Consider the following 14605-nt stretch of genomic DNA (forward strand, 5'->3'; position numbering starts at 1 on the left):
TTTTATCTTCTTGGTGTTTGGTGTCTAATAAAGCAACCCGAAAAGAAATAGTCCTCTCTAATGTTGGTATATACATGTTTATTCAATTAGATATATAATTTATAATCGTACCATTTCAGTATTCTTTTCATTACAATTAGTTCTCATTTACTTAGATTGACTACACAATTTGATAATAATTAAGAAGATTGTTTGGTTAAACTTAAATTGAGTTGAATAATCGATTCGGTTTATAAAATATTATGGTTAAAATACAATAAGTTCTCTTCTGATATGGCGACAAAGATATTAGGAAACCTCTAGAAAACTGCATTTAATAATTTCATTACGATTTAATACACATTGGTCCAACGCAGATTTAATTTTAGTTCTGTTTGGCGCTGCTCATCGAATTCCACACAGATTCTCAGGCTCGTAAGCTTTTCCAGAGAAGAGGGATTCGCTAGATTGCATCGCCAAGGCTTGTCGATTGTTATATAAAAGGAATGGGGCCGGGGGCGAGTAGTTAACAATTGGTAGATCATATATTATTGTTATTGCAATGTTCAACATCTAGGCACAAAATATATTGCTTCTCAATTGGGTATGAAAGTTATTGCAAAGTCGTTAAGCGTCGAGGGACCCAAGGCCAAGCCCCTCGACTATAAAACAAAATAATAATACGTAGTATGTCTGCGCTTTGTTTGTTAGGAATCATTGTTCGAAGGTCGAAAAGTTTATGTGGGAGACACACGCTTCGCGGGCGAGTTGCTCAGCAGGGCCGCCTCCTTGGCCCGCTCGTGCTCGTCCTGGAAGAAGATCTTGGTGATGACCACGTCGCCGGTACTCAGGGTCTGCGATTCGGCGTCCACCAGCTTCACCACTCGCTTGTCAGTCGTTCGCAGAATGGGCGTCACACTCCGCTCGCCCTGGCAATTGCAGTTCTTAATGCTGTAAGCAGAGTGTTTCAGTAGTTATTATTTATAGGGATAACACACAATTCAGCACTAACTTTTTGGATTTCTCGCGTATAATCTGCAGATTCTCGGTGGTCGCAATGCTCGAACCCAATTGCTCTTGCATAGAATTAGAAGCTATAATCTGGAATGAAAAAAGCATTAATGAAATCTAATAAATGAGTAATCGACGTGTCAGTACTAACTTGTTCACATGGCAGCGAGGTGGCAGTCGTCAGAATGGCCTCCAGCTTGTCAATACGGGCGATGCGATCCATTGACTTGTTCTGGAGAATCTCCTCCAGCATTTGCATGGATTCAGTCAGGCTGGGTGGCTCTGAACTGAAGCGTGGCGAAAAAGTGCCCGAAAGCGAGTTGTCCGAGGGCACCGAATCCAAACTGGGAAAGGCGTCGTTCTCGTTCGGCTCTGGTTCATCCTCTGAGTCACTTTGGTCTCTGGAAGCACAATTAGAATGGTCAGTTGGATGGTTGTTTATTTTGGAATTAATTCAAACCCACTTGTTGGGATTGCCGGCGGACTCCATCTTCTCCAGCTTCTTCGCCACCTTGTAGTAGCCCTTGAGGCGCTCCTTCTCATCCTCTGTTAGGTCCATATAGCTGTAAGTTATGAAAACAGATTAACATTAGTAATATTTAGAGGTAGACCATTACGTACCGCAGCAAGCGTATCTCGCGATTGGAGAGCACAATGCTCTTGCTGGTCTGGGCCAGCTTCTGTTTGAGATCGGACACCTCGGTGCTGACCTTGCGCTGCTTCTTGCGTATCTTGACCTCGTTGGGTTTGATCTGCATGAGTATTTGCTCGGTGCACAGCTCGGAGAAGAGAGCCCGATTCTCCGGCTTGATCTGCCGCGCCAGGTTGCCAAAAAGCTGATCGTGGATGAGCACCAGGACATCTCCCGCTGCGTACAGCATCATTTCGCGTGTGAGGGGTCGCTTGGCCCAGAACTTCTGGTCCCTGCGGTAGATCTGCTTCAGCTGATCCTTAATGGGGTTGCAGGGGGCGTTGTACTGCTCGCACAGCGAGTTCAGCGATATGTACTTGGCCTTGTAGACCTGCTTGCCGCTCTCCTGATACTGCAAGATGGCATGTGCGGCCTGTGTGTCGAACACATTCCGCAGCAGGATGCCAAATTGCAGATACAGATTGGCAGCGTCGTTGCGGCAGTCGTGTATCACCTTGATTACCTGGTCGTGCTCCAGCACGGTCTTCAGTCCACCATCGGTGACCATCGCCGGACAGGACTGCACATCGAACAAGAAGGCTTCGCCCCGTGTCGTTCCAATCTCAATCAGGGTGATCTCGCCCTTCAGGCCCAGGTTGATGCCCTCGCAGTCCAGGGAGACCACTATGTTCTCGTTCTTGGCCGCATACTTGAGTATGATGTCGGTCACAAACACCGACTGCTTGACATTCGCTATCACCGTGGTGTTCTGCAGCACCTTTATCTTCCAGGTGTCGCCGACGAAGTAACTATGACTAGGTGAGTGGTTGGCATTGTTCGGATTTGCATTCGAGTTGCTATTGGCGTTGTTTGCAGCACTACTGGCATTTTGGTTGGAACTCGTATTGGCAATGGAATGCACGGGACTGGCGTGCGGGGAAGTGGGCCCGCCCTGCTGGTTGGCCAGCGATTGCTTGTCCTTCTCCAGGTTCTCGGCTAGCGTCCGTATAACTAGGGTGTTGATGCGCTGCTTCAGCGTTTGGTTAACACTATTCAAACGCTGCTCCGCCGGATTCTGCGTCGCCTGCTGCGGCGGCTGTTGCTGCTGCGTTTGCAGTTGCAGCGCCTGCTGGCTGGGGTTATTAATGGGCCCGTAGCAGGTGTTCGCACTGGGATAGTTGTTCTCGCACAGGTTCTCCAGCTTCAGCTCCGACATGGGCACGTAGCTGTCGAAGCCAGAGCTTGGCTCCGATTTGGGCTGCCCGAACTGGCCCTGGCTCTGTCCACCCATCACATTCGAAACGGGGGCATTCAGCTTGAAGTTGGGGCAGGCAATGCTGTTGTTGTTATTATTATTGCTGCCGTTGCTGCCATTGTTGTTGTTCGTGTGGCCATTACTCCGCAGTGCCGGCGATTGCAGTCTCTGCTGCACCGAGCTGACAACTCCAGCAACTCCAACTCCAACTCCAGGTGTTGGTTCCTGCTTGCGAGTGCTGGCGCTGTTGTTATTGTTCAGCGCATTGAATTGCTCCCGGGTTTGGGCCTGTGCCTGCTGGATGTGCGTGTCGCTGAGCTTGGGCTTCTGCAGCAGGGTGACTAGATTGGCCTGGATGTGGAAGCAGTCCGCGAAGAGCTTGAGGAAGGAGCTCAAGTCGCCCGGCGTCTTGAACATGCGCAGCCACTGGTCCTGCGGGAAGTTGGTGGTCAGCAGGTGGAACAACTGGTCCACCAGCAACGGTCCCTTCACCTCGATGCACTGGGCAAAGAAGTCCAGCATCTGCTGCGTGCCTCGCGTATCGATGTTCGACTGCGGCAGATGGAGGCGATCCCGCGCCGGCAGATCCGTCATGTTCTCACAGCCCACCAGCATCACGTAGTCGTCCGTCACCTTGAAGGTGTCCGTGTGCTTCATGAGGAAGTCGGTGAACTCCTTGATGTGTTGGCCTGTGTGGAAAATGACGAGGGTTAGATGAGGCTTCTGATGCATATGTAGTTACAGTCCAGGTTGCCACTTTAAATGCTAATAAAGACTGGGCTATTGTTCATATTTATCGATTTAATGCCCGAATAATTTGCCGGTGTGCAGTAACACCGTCGTTTCGCATTACGTCCATTAGTTTTGAGTGGCAGCCGTGATTGTGAACACTTCCTTTCCGTTATTCCGTCCGTTTATAAAACTCACCCGATATGTGACGCACTTGGGGAGACGCCTGCGACCGGTGGCCCAGGAGACTGCGAACGGGCACCTCGGCAGCCGCTCCGTACTGCAGCATCTTGTTCTTGAAGTAGTCTTTAGCCTCTTGGATGTAGTCCCGCTTGCCCCCGCAGCCGCCGTCGTCCGCGTTGTGGTGCTGATAGGCGTTCACCTGGACGTAGTCGCCGTCCACCAGAAATATGGCCGGGTACTGGGCGAGGAACTTCTTCAGACCTGTCAATCGCCGGAGCAAAGATGTCAATTACAATTAGGTGGCCATTAGGGGTGAGCCCGCCCATCGATGCGAGTGGGTGGCTAATGCAGTAAAAATGTTGCAGCTACGCCAGCGTAATTAATTTACTTTCAATCTGTCAACTCGGAAAGTGCGTTCGAAAGAAGCGTAAGTACTTAGTGTAGCATAGTTGGTTAAATCCCGGGCACAACCTGATGGTTTCAACTCCCAACTTTAACAATTCGACAACTGGATTGTGAAAACTTTGCTCTGATTCGTGCTTATATCAGCGGGAAACATGTGCCTGGATTCCCATAATTAACAACATTGTTTAATCGCATAACCATCAAATGACGGCTCACATCCATCCGCATGTGCCACATGTATGTGGATGTCTACGTATGAATAATCATGAGTGTTTTGTACTGCCTGCTTCTGCTTCTGTGTTGTTGATTTGGTTTGTAAAGTTGGCTAAAGTTTCTGGATTCAAAGTTAGTTTACAATTGCATGAATGAGGCAAGCTCTGCCGCAGATTTGACTTTGTGTAGTTGCACTGGGAGATTAAATATGCTCGTTTCAATTAGAAACCATTTAGGATTGACACATAAAGTGTAAGAGTGATTTTAGGTCCTAATGGTTCGTTTAAATATGTGTAACATAGTATTTAGAAGCAGCTACCCCTCTGACAACGCTTAATTGTTCTCAGTGTAGTGCCAACCGAATGAAAAGTGAATGCACTCAGGCCGTGGAATCGACTGAGTGAGCCAGCGAACCATTTATTTGATAAATCAGGTCATACTCGTAGTTGCCGCCGCGGCGTCCCAAAACGGGGCATCCCAACCCAACCCACCACTTCCACATCCACATCCACTTCCAGCTCATCATCCGCAATTGGTAGGAATGCGATGAGCACTAGCCTCCATGTGTCCCATTGTACCAGCGCCACCCTCTCCACCCACAAAGCCATCTGCTGTGCTCGGCATTGTTTGGTTTTGGTTTTGGGTGATATGACGTGACAAGACAACGCGCAGCGATGGATAGATCAGGGGTTTTGTTGCGTGTCACTCGAATTTGGCTCCATAATGCCAGACATGAATTAATTCAATTGCATTTGACACAACTCGGCTGTAGTAAAGTCGCATAAGAAAGCGAGCGCTGATTGATGAAATCGGACTGGCATTATGCAAGGTGTGCGCTAGCTAGCTGAAATGCCCACGGATTTGGCCAGTCAATCGTAGTGTAATCCCCGAGCAAACATCTCGTTATCCCAATTCCCGGCTGCCAAATGAGCCACAAAACTGACAAATGGCTAGTCATTTGCACCGCCCAAGGAACAGGAGGTCGAACCAAAAGGGGTTTCGAGCGTAATTCAATTTTATGTTTACTTAGAGAAATTGAAATTTGTGGAACAAATCGAAGTTCATGGCGTATCAATATTAATATTTACCGATGGCGGACGCCCAGCACGAATATGTAATGTAATGTGCCCAAATATATACAACTTGGCCACTTGGCGGGCTAATATTTGTATTTGTCTGCGGCTGTGCTGTGTGCTTAGCCGCAATTCTTGGCAAGCAAACTGTTTTGGCAGCACCCGCCAGCCGCCAGCCGCCCGCCAAAGTGAATGTGGAGCAGGTGTTACGGATTTGGGGTGTTTTTTTTTGTGTTTTTGGGCGTCTTTGGGGCAGCACTGCCGCATTTTACGGCTCGACCCACTTGGACACATTTTTTTGCGGTGGCAATTTTCAAATGCACCGAGGACACTCGCCATAAATTTATGTATATTTATGCCTTGCCGCTTATTGAAGAAAGCGTAAAACGTAAAACCAAACGAAACGAAATGGAAGCACTTCCCCGGGATGTTGTGAATCGAAATGTAAGTGAGGAAAAGTAAGGAAGTGAGGAGCAGCCAGGTAAAGGGTTATGTCTGGCCGTAAACTCCGGATTTTATGACTCACTTGGGGGGCTGGGAGCCATCCACCCCATCTCCTCCATCCATCTCCTCCAGCGTAGACCATTCTCAGGGTCGTGACTTCATTAGGAACTCATTAGTTCCGCCTCATCACAGCGTCCTGACGGTCAAAACGGTTAGCAGCGATCAATTAGAAACAAATGGCACACTCTTCGCAAATAATGAGTGCCACACTCACTTTCGTCTTAAACAAAATGCTTCGCCCTTTGCAATTAATGTCAAAAATCAATGCGAGTTCCATTTTCTTCGAGGAAAGAAAAAGTTAAAATGCCGGGAAATGTGGAACTTGAGGGGGGATTTCCCGGGTGGATTTCCGCGGGTTTCCGGGGGTTTCAGGGGTTAAGGAGGAGGGAGCGCCGGCTGGCAGGCGTTAAAGGATTTCCTCCCCTCGACATAAAATCGTTAAATTTACGACAATGTCAGAAATTCAAATGCGTGGCGAAAACGCAAAAGCTTCAAGCGAAATTAGTTGGCAGATCGAACAGCCAATCACTCTAAAGTCAGCTAAGCTATACAAAAATGCTTAAAAATTGATAATCAATGAACAGCAAAGAGTTACAGCATTTGCAATCGATTCAAGTAAGTTATTCCACTAAGTTTCCATGTATATTCCATGGTATTTCAGACAGCACTCTATCTTGATTTTCTACTTTTCATTCGGCTGTGTGAATAAACCAACTATGTCATTAGTTCCAAAATTGATTTCTGTGTAGCTTAAGTATTTATTTCATTTGCTGTGACAACTTTTTGCCAGTTGCCCGTGTGTTTTGTTTGCTTTGGCAATCGATTACGCAAAGCGAAAAATAAACACACACAGAAAAACAGTTGCGAACCTTCGCAAAAGGCTTGGCCTGTTTTGGTGCGAGTGCTTTTTTTCCACATATTTTTACTATTTTTTCTATTTTGTATATTTTTCACATTTTGTGTGTGTGCAATTATTCAAAGCCGCTGGCAAGTCAAAATGGCAAAACGATAAACTGAGAAACTGAGCTAAATGGTCGTGTTTACTTCTGGCAGGCCGTTAAATTAGCAGCGAAATTTAAGCTCGCCATTAACGAGTTTCAGTTCAGCAAACTCTCCAAACTGTTTGTCTAACCCAATAAACGACGTTTAAGTTTCTCCCTCTACCTCTTGCTACAAAATTGCTTTCAACGTTAATTTCCCGAAAATGTTTTCCCCCCAGAAAGAGAGAGAGAGAACCCTCATCAATCGCTGGGGAATGGGAATATGCATGGTGGCACACACACACCTCCATTTATTATTGAAGCAACAAATGGATTTGGATTTGGATGTGGTCTCCGTCTCCGGTCCCCAGAATATCATGCAATTTTATTGAAATTCAATTGAACATTTTTGTCACGTAATCGACACTTTTCTATTACAAAGTTTCCTGGCCAAAAGCCGCATAATGGGCAAATCGGATGCGGATGGGTCTATTGTGGGCGGCAGTCGCCGGGGTGCAAAATGCGGTCCCATCGGCCTTAACGGCTTATAAGTTGGGCAAACAACACGTTGACAAAACTGAAGAGGCATAAAATATGTTTGTGATATTGGGATTTCAGCTCTGTCCCAGTGGGCTACAAACCGGGCTTAGTGGCCGAAATGGGGTTGCCATTATTGTCATTGTCCAAGGAACTGCTTATCACTAGCTCGATAGTTCCATTCCTGAATATCCAACTGACTCTTTTCTATTTATAATTACAAGACCTTGACATTTCCCATTAACTCATTTTCCTAGTCTGTTTTCCTAATCCTGCTGCGATTTGCGTGCCCGCCGCATATTTCCCTGAACTTTCCCTACCTTTTCTATTGCGTTCTTGGCCAAAAGTAAAACCAGCGCTTTAAGTCGCAGACTAAACTATTTCGGCGGAAAATGTTGCTCACCCGGGGTAAACACCATTTGTCTTGGCGGCAGAGTCACGCACATGGGTAAAAAATCAACAAATGTGATAAACATTTTGTTAAATGTTTGTTTTCTTGTTGCAATTAGTGGATTCGAAGAGTGTGAAAGGCTAGAGCAGGGTTTGTGACAATTTTGTCACGGTGTATGATGTGACAACTTAATTATGGCTATAAGTTGATATTCTCGAACAGATCTTTGATTATAACTTGGCCTAAAATGATAGCAGAGCGAATGTTTTAACCGTTTTGTGCAGCTTTTTACATAAACTAACGATCCCTATCACTTTTTTGCAGATTTCCAAAAATTCAAAATTTTGGCATTTTTTGCATTTTTTATAAGGGGTACCATCATCAAATTTTGCGAAAAATGGCCAAAATCAACATTTGCAACTAGGCACACCACTGGATGGGGAATTTTATCACGATTTCAACAAGGTGAGACATTCCATATTTGGTCCACTACTTTCTAGCGAAAAATCTAGCGAAAAATCATAAAATTACAGTACATGCGTAATGTTCTTTTAATTAGCAAAGTTCTAAAACCATTCCCACACAAACTCAAGTTCAAGATGATTCCGTGGAGCTAAATGATTTGCTATTAATCCCTGAGGTGCGGAGCCAACAAATGCGTGCCATTTCCTGTGGCTCTTTTTCAAAACCCCCTGCTCCGGAGTGAGAACATCAAACAAATGTCTTCACATATCTCCGGCTCGAGGGAAAGTGCATTGCACCTTCCCAGCTCCCAGCTCGCAACTCCCAACTTCCAACTCCCAGCTAAGTGGTGGCTATTTATAAAAACCGAAAGTTGTTTGTTGCGGCTATTTTTAGTCGCTCTCTTTAGTTAACCGTGCACTTTGATAAACAGCGTGGCTCCGAGTTTTCCATGTGCCGAGTTGTCAATGGAAGTACAACACGTGTACGTCGAGAATCTCGAGTCTTTGCCTGTTTTTCGTAGACCAGTTGTAAACCAACACCCATGCCACTTGTGGACAACATAATGGGGGGAGCATTATCGATTGCAGTTTGGCGGCGGCTGCAATGAAAGGCGATAAACCCTTGGCATGTTTTTGTGGTTTTTGGCATTGAGATGAACCGGCAGATGGAAAATGAGGCGCACAAACTCCCCTCCGGCAAACTGGCAATCGCAATCGCAATTGCAGTTGCAATTGGAAATGGAAACGGCAATGACATGTGCACTTGGACGCCGACCACTCGAAGGCAACATGCACAACACAATCATCGACTGTGACTGTGACAAACAACGCAAACCCGCAGGTGCACAAATATGTTTGTTCCGCAGCCGAACAAGAGTGTCCGCTGTCCAGTGTCCACTGTCCACTGCTGCTTTCCACCGCGTGCACGTTTCCAATTTCTCAGGCTCGGCCGGCGACATTTTAAATGAGAGCTACTTGAATGCCACGGCATTTTCAGCGCACTTTCTTGAGCTTTATTCGATCCAGTTTTCCGATTAAAGAGCGCTGTTTCCAATTCAATCAATATGCCAGACTTTTTTCTTTGCACTTTACTTGCATCTTAGATCTATGGTGTATGTGTGGGCCTATGGTGGATTGCTAGTTTCGAAGTGGCAATCATAAGGAGGATTGCTGAACTTACCCGACTGACTGCCTCCGGCGATTTGGCGCATCTCCTTGGTGAACTCCTTGTTGCCGAACTGGCAGGAGAGGTCGTGCACGGTGCGGGGCTCGCCCTTGTCCAGCAGCCGCTCCAGGAAGAAGAGCAGCGTCATGTTGCGTGCCATCTCGTACTCCATGGACTCCATTGCGGGGCCTGCTGTGTCCACTATCCGCTATCCGCTATCTGATATCTGCTAGTTGCTATCTGCTATCCGCTATCCGCTATCTGCTCAATTATTAATCCGCCCGAGTACGTCACGTCGGCTGCTTATCTGTGGGTAGAGGGGGAGGGAGGGGAGAGCGTGAGTGAGTGAGGTGAAATGGCCAACACTTATGCAATGCGCCTAGAAAGCCGGCCAAAAGGCAGGGCAGAAACTAGCCAAACCGCAGGCACATATTAGTTCGCACTGAGAGAAACTAGATGAGCTCAACTTTCGCATCTCGCGTTGGCCCAACTTTACTTTACTCTATGAGGATCGCAAAAAGTTCATAATTAAAGTGATTTTTTCTCGCTGTGCAGCTTCGTTTCGTTATTTATTTAATACATTTGCACTTTGCCACTTGAGCGGCTGCTGTCGCTCTCTCTTTCCCGCTCGCTATGTGCCTCTCACTCTCTAGCTCGACACTTGTCTTTTGCATTGCATTGTTTTTGTGGCTCGCCTTGCACTAGTTGAAAATATTCGAAGCAACGGCGGGCGGTTGCAGAGCCATAAACTTTGTTTTGCCTCGTGAATAATTGAGGAGCACAGACTCAAGCGAATGGAGCACGTACGAAGGAGTTGCTTCCGTTCCTAGGGGCTGCGACTTCCGTATCCTTGCGGCATGTCCTTGCGCGCCGCTCGAAAGTTTGAAATCAACTGGCAGTTTCCTGCGCCCACAACATAAACACCGGCGAATTCAGCCAGCTGACTGTGCGGCGAAAGCAGGAGTCCACGTCACGGCGAATTGGCATCAGTGTTGCCAGCAGGGAATTTCGAAACCGCCAAAATCGGTGACTGAAAACAGTGAAAACTCGCTAGGCCACAATCAGTACATAGAACCGAACAGTAAATGATTAAAAAATTGCATATCTGCTCTCATTCAGTTAAAGATTTATGAGCCATTTCAGCTTGACAAGAGCTAATCTACAAAAATCAAACTACCGTTAGATCGCCAGAGGATATTCAACATAGCGATGATGGACTGTATGGGAACGCGCCAATTGGAATTTGCATGGGATTAGTGCAAATAAGACTCTGAGCACAATGGGATTTGGTTGGACTTTTCGAATGGAATTCGGTGGGAATCAAAAGTTGGCGATCAAAAGTTGGCACCTCGTCGGGGCTATGGCTATATATATCACGTTTTAATTTGTTTGTTGCTGCCTCTGCTTTTTGCCGCCGGTTGGCATGTGAAAAGTGCCAGCGCTGCAGAACAGGTGATTGACACAGAAAGAAAGGTACAAATGTGCAGCGGAAATGGAAAATGAAAAGCGCCAGCTCCCAGGAGTGCATATTACTATTTTGCCAGGCGTAACAGAACTTGCCACTCATTATTGTTATCCAACAGGAGGGCTGTAATAAGAGGTAGCCAATAAGAACTGCAGGTGTAGCTGTGTTTGTGCTTTCCAATTGATAAGCAAAAACCGTTGACAACAAATATGTATTGAGAACGGCAACAACAAAGCACACACATTCCAATCAGCCGACGTGTGTGTGTGTGCCGTGCGCTGTACAGGTATTTGTGCGAGTGTATGGGTGGCAAAACAAGAAACTCCAGACACACCGATAAAAAGAAGAGTCTTATTAGAAGCGAAAGAGTGGACAAGTGCGCGATGCGATGGCTAAAGAAAGGTAAAAACAATAAAGGAAAGGAAAATAACATCTGCCAGAGAAAACGCGCAAAATATATGCAAAAGAAGAGCAGTTATAATTACCTGTCAGTTAATCACTTGTTTGTCTTTTTCCCTTTTGTTTGTTTAAGTGCACTTGTGATCTATATTTAAATTGATTGACACACACACGCGATACAGATCCTCGCGTTTGGGATTTCTCACCAGATCTGCGATCAGATCTTAGTTTTAGCTTTTCGTGTCACTACTATTATACTATACTGCTATTCCACTGGCGATTTCCAATTGGGCTTCAATTAATTAACATTTTTCGGCGCAATTAACCCATACACTTGCAGAAAAACTGCGACGAAAGCAGTTAGTTATTTTCGTAGCTATGTTGCTGCTGTTGTTGTTGTATCACTCACACACTCATGCACACATATGCGCGCTGGTCAGGTAGGTTATGTAGGTGTATGTGTGTGAGTGTGTTTGTTAGGCACTTTGAACTGAAGGTTGGTAAAAAGTGTAAAAACCACTTGTTGCACCGTTTTAGAGGCACTCGGCCAATTGGAGAATGCTGCACGTGAATTTGCGACTCCGGCCGGTTGGCGGGCAACAAAAACGCACTCGCTGGCAGATAAAAAACGGACAATTGGCACGGTTTTCGGAGCGGAGCGATGCGATATGATGATGACAGCGCCAACGCGAACACACGAACACAAGCGCAGCGAAAAACACCAACGAATCGAATTTAGAAGGCGGGCGGCGAAGCGAAGGCGGTGGCTAGTGTGACCAGTGCGCAGGCGGGGCAGAAATACCAGCCAGCGGTTCGGTTGGTATTTTACGAACCGGGTGGCAGCGTTGCGCGGCGTGACCGTTACGCAGTGTGACCATTGCTTCGATTTTCAAAACCATTTTGAAAAATAGTAGCCTTCTTTTTTTAAGATTTCACAGAATTACATATTGTCGTTTATTATTATATCATACGTATCGTATTTATTATTACATTAAAAATCATCTCATAAAGAATATAAGAGATATACAGTGCAGTGCATATACATGTTGTGTTAAGGGATCATCTATTTCCTAACTCATAGTACTTGCTGTAGTCCAAATCCCACCATAAGTTTTTTGAACCTTAGTTAAGACGTTCAAGGCAGTGCTTTCTTACTTTGGTACATCCTTCAAAATCTCTAAGTGCCACATACGCATCTGTTCATATTTAAATAAGACAAAGTGTTAAAGCACTAAAAGAATAGCTGAATAGCTATAGAAAAGAACACAAAGCAATATCCGAGTTGCCTGTGTTTGCACACTTGCTAAGAAAAAGCTAGCTCTAACAAATCCACAATTCCCCATTGTTGACTTGTCCAAACAAAAGTATTTTCGGCAGTAATCTGCCAAGTTGTCACAAGAGTATCCTACTGAGCCACGTGCGGCATATGCCGGTTGAGAGCACACACACATTCTGAAAATGGGTCGAAATAATTGTAGGTGATGCGTATAAATACGCCAATTAAAATCATAGAAGGTACAGTACTTGAGTACAGTGTTCAACGAACGGAGCTAAAGATGCGATTCCAATTCATTCTGGCCTTTGGTCTGGTCGTCCTCGTCGCTTATGGTGGCACCTCAGGCACCACAGGAACCACAGGCACCGATTCCACGAGTACCACGGGCACCACAGGCACCGATTCCACGAGTACCACGGGCACCACCGGCACCACGGGCACCACCGGCACCACAGGCACCACCGGCACTACAGGCACGACCAGCACCACTGGCACCACTGGCACTACGGGCACCACGAGCACCACAGGCACCACCGGCACTCCCAGCTCGTCCACCACCAGCTCTAGCACCCCCAGCACTTCATCCTCGACCAGTCCTTCTTCTTCCACAACTTCCACTTCCCCATCGACCACCTCCCCCTCTTCCAGTGACTCCTCCTCCTCCGGCTCCAGCAGCAACTCCTCGTCGGCCAAGCAGAAGCGCAAGGAGAGACGTCGCCGCCAGAAGCGTCGTGAGAGGCGTGAGAGACGCCAGGAGAGACGCCAGGAGAGGCGCCAGGAGAGGCGCCGGCAAAACCGCCGGGGCTAAGATGGGAAGTCCAACTCACAAGACATTGTATCTGAAGGCAAATAAATCGATTATATGAAAACAAAATGGTCTTTATAGGTGTGAGCACCTGTTTTGAATGCTCTATAGATGGCAATTTTGTTTAGCATACTTTTAGACTATTTTAGAGAAATGATTTCAGCCCTCCACAGAATTTCAGTGTGTACCAGCAAGCTTTCTTTGCTTTCTAAGCTTTCACGCCAAACTGGGCGTGGATCAAGGCCAAAAAACGAAGTTCTAATTCGTTACTAATTAAACAATAGGGCTCTTTTGATTGGCTGGCTCAATGTATTCATAGCATATGTGCAAACACAGCCCAATGTTAGTTAAATAGATGAATATTAAGCCTTTTGCACAGTAAGCCTTATTTAAATAACCTCTAGTAAAGATCAAGATATTGTATCTACATGAAGAATGAATTCTAAATAAAAGAAAACTTAGCACTTACTCCTAATGATTGATGTGTGCTATTACTGATGTGATGTTCTGACAACGGACTCGTCGTCGAGTACTCGAAGCGATCATCTTGGTGATGCGATCGATGCGATGTGACCTTGAGATGCGAGGCGAGGGCGACGGAGTTGGAGATGAACCGGCGTAGGCAGTTGCAACCAGGGCCAAAAGACCAAAGACGATTACGAATGGGAAACGCATCTTCAGCTCAGCTTGTCACTTGGCAGATCCACTTGATCCACTTGATGATACTTGTCCAGACAAATAGATTACATTTAACAAGAAAAAACGGTCTAGCCGAGTTCCTCGACTGTCTGATACCCGTTACTTACTGACAGTTTTTGGCGGCTTGTGAGCGTTACAGTGGGCGTGGCAACATGGGTCAACGATTTTTGAAAACTTAATCTGAACTCTCCAGATTCAGATGGACGGACATCCCGATCAAGAATATATATACCTTATATGGTCGGAAACGCTCCCTTCTGCCTGTTACATACTTTTCAACGAATCTAGTATACCCTTTAACTCTACGAGTAACGGGTATAATAAAAAGACGAGACAAGCTACTCTGTAAAAGCGAAAGCTGTAGATGGCTGTGGAAAGTTCTAATTCGTTACTAAGTAAACTATACCGATTTTTTGATTCAATGTATTTATTTTTGCACAG

The 14605-nt window shown here is 46.1% G+C and overlaps 2 protein-coding genes across 2 annotated transcripts; one reads left to right on the top strand and one right to left on the bottom strand.

Moving 5' to 3' along the window:
• Window positions 1–61: 61 nt before the first annotated feature.
• Window positions 62–12145, bottom strand: LOC122615325. Its single transcript, XM_043790368.1, has 8 exons — window positions 11471–12145; window positions 9536–9827; window positions 3804–4049; window positions 1612–3565; window positions 1455–1553; window positions 1142–1391; window positions 992–1080; window positions 62–930 (listed from the first exon to the last, which is right to left on the bottom strand). The coding sequence occupies exons 2-8, from the start codon at window positions 9699–9701 to the stop codon at window positions 717–719; spliced, it is 3018 nt and encodes a 1005-aa protein (XP_043646303.1). The 5' UTR covers window positions 9702–9827; window positions 11471–12145; the 3' UTR covers window positions 62–716.
• A 414-nt stretch (window positions 12146–12559) lies between these two features.
• On the top strand, window positions 12560–13468 carry LOC122614581 (cell wall protein DAN4-like). The gene has a single exon (XM_043789150.1). The coding sequence runs from the start codon at window positions 12866–12868 to the stop codon at window positions 13466–13468; it is 603 nt and encodes a 200-aa protein (XP_043645085.1). The 5' UTR covers window positions 12560–12865.
• The last annotated feature ends 1137 nt before the right edge of the window (window positions 13469–14605 follow it).

Source organism: Drosophila teissieri, chromosome 2R (genome assembly GCF_016746235.2).
Source record: "Drosophila teissieri strain GT53w chromosome 2R, Prin_Dtei_1.1, whole genome shotgun sequence".
Lineage (NCBI taxonomy): Eukaryota > Metazoa > Arthropoda > Insecta > Diptera > Drosophilidae > Drosophila > Drosophila teissieri.

Coding starts and splice junctions, on each gene's coding strand:
- LOC122615325 (XM_043790368.1), bottom strand. CDS start 9,701: ATGGAGTCCATGGAGTACGAGATGGCACGCAACATGACGCTGCTCTTC. Junction 1,554..1,611: donor CGCGAGATACGCTTGCTGCG/GTACGTAATGGT, acceptor CATAACTTACAG/CTATATGGACCTAACAGAGG. Junction 1,392..1,454: donor TCCGCCGGCAATCCCAACAA/GTGGGTTTGAAT, acceptor TTGTGCTTCCAG/AGACCAAAGTGACTCAGAGG.
- LOC122614581 (XM_043789150.1), top strand. CDS start 12,866: ATGCGTATAAATACGCCAATTAAAATCATAGAAGGTACAGTACTTGAG.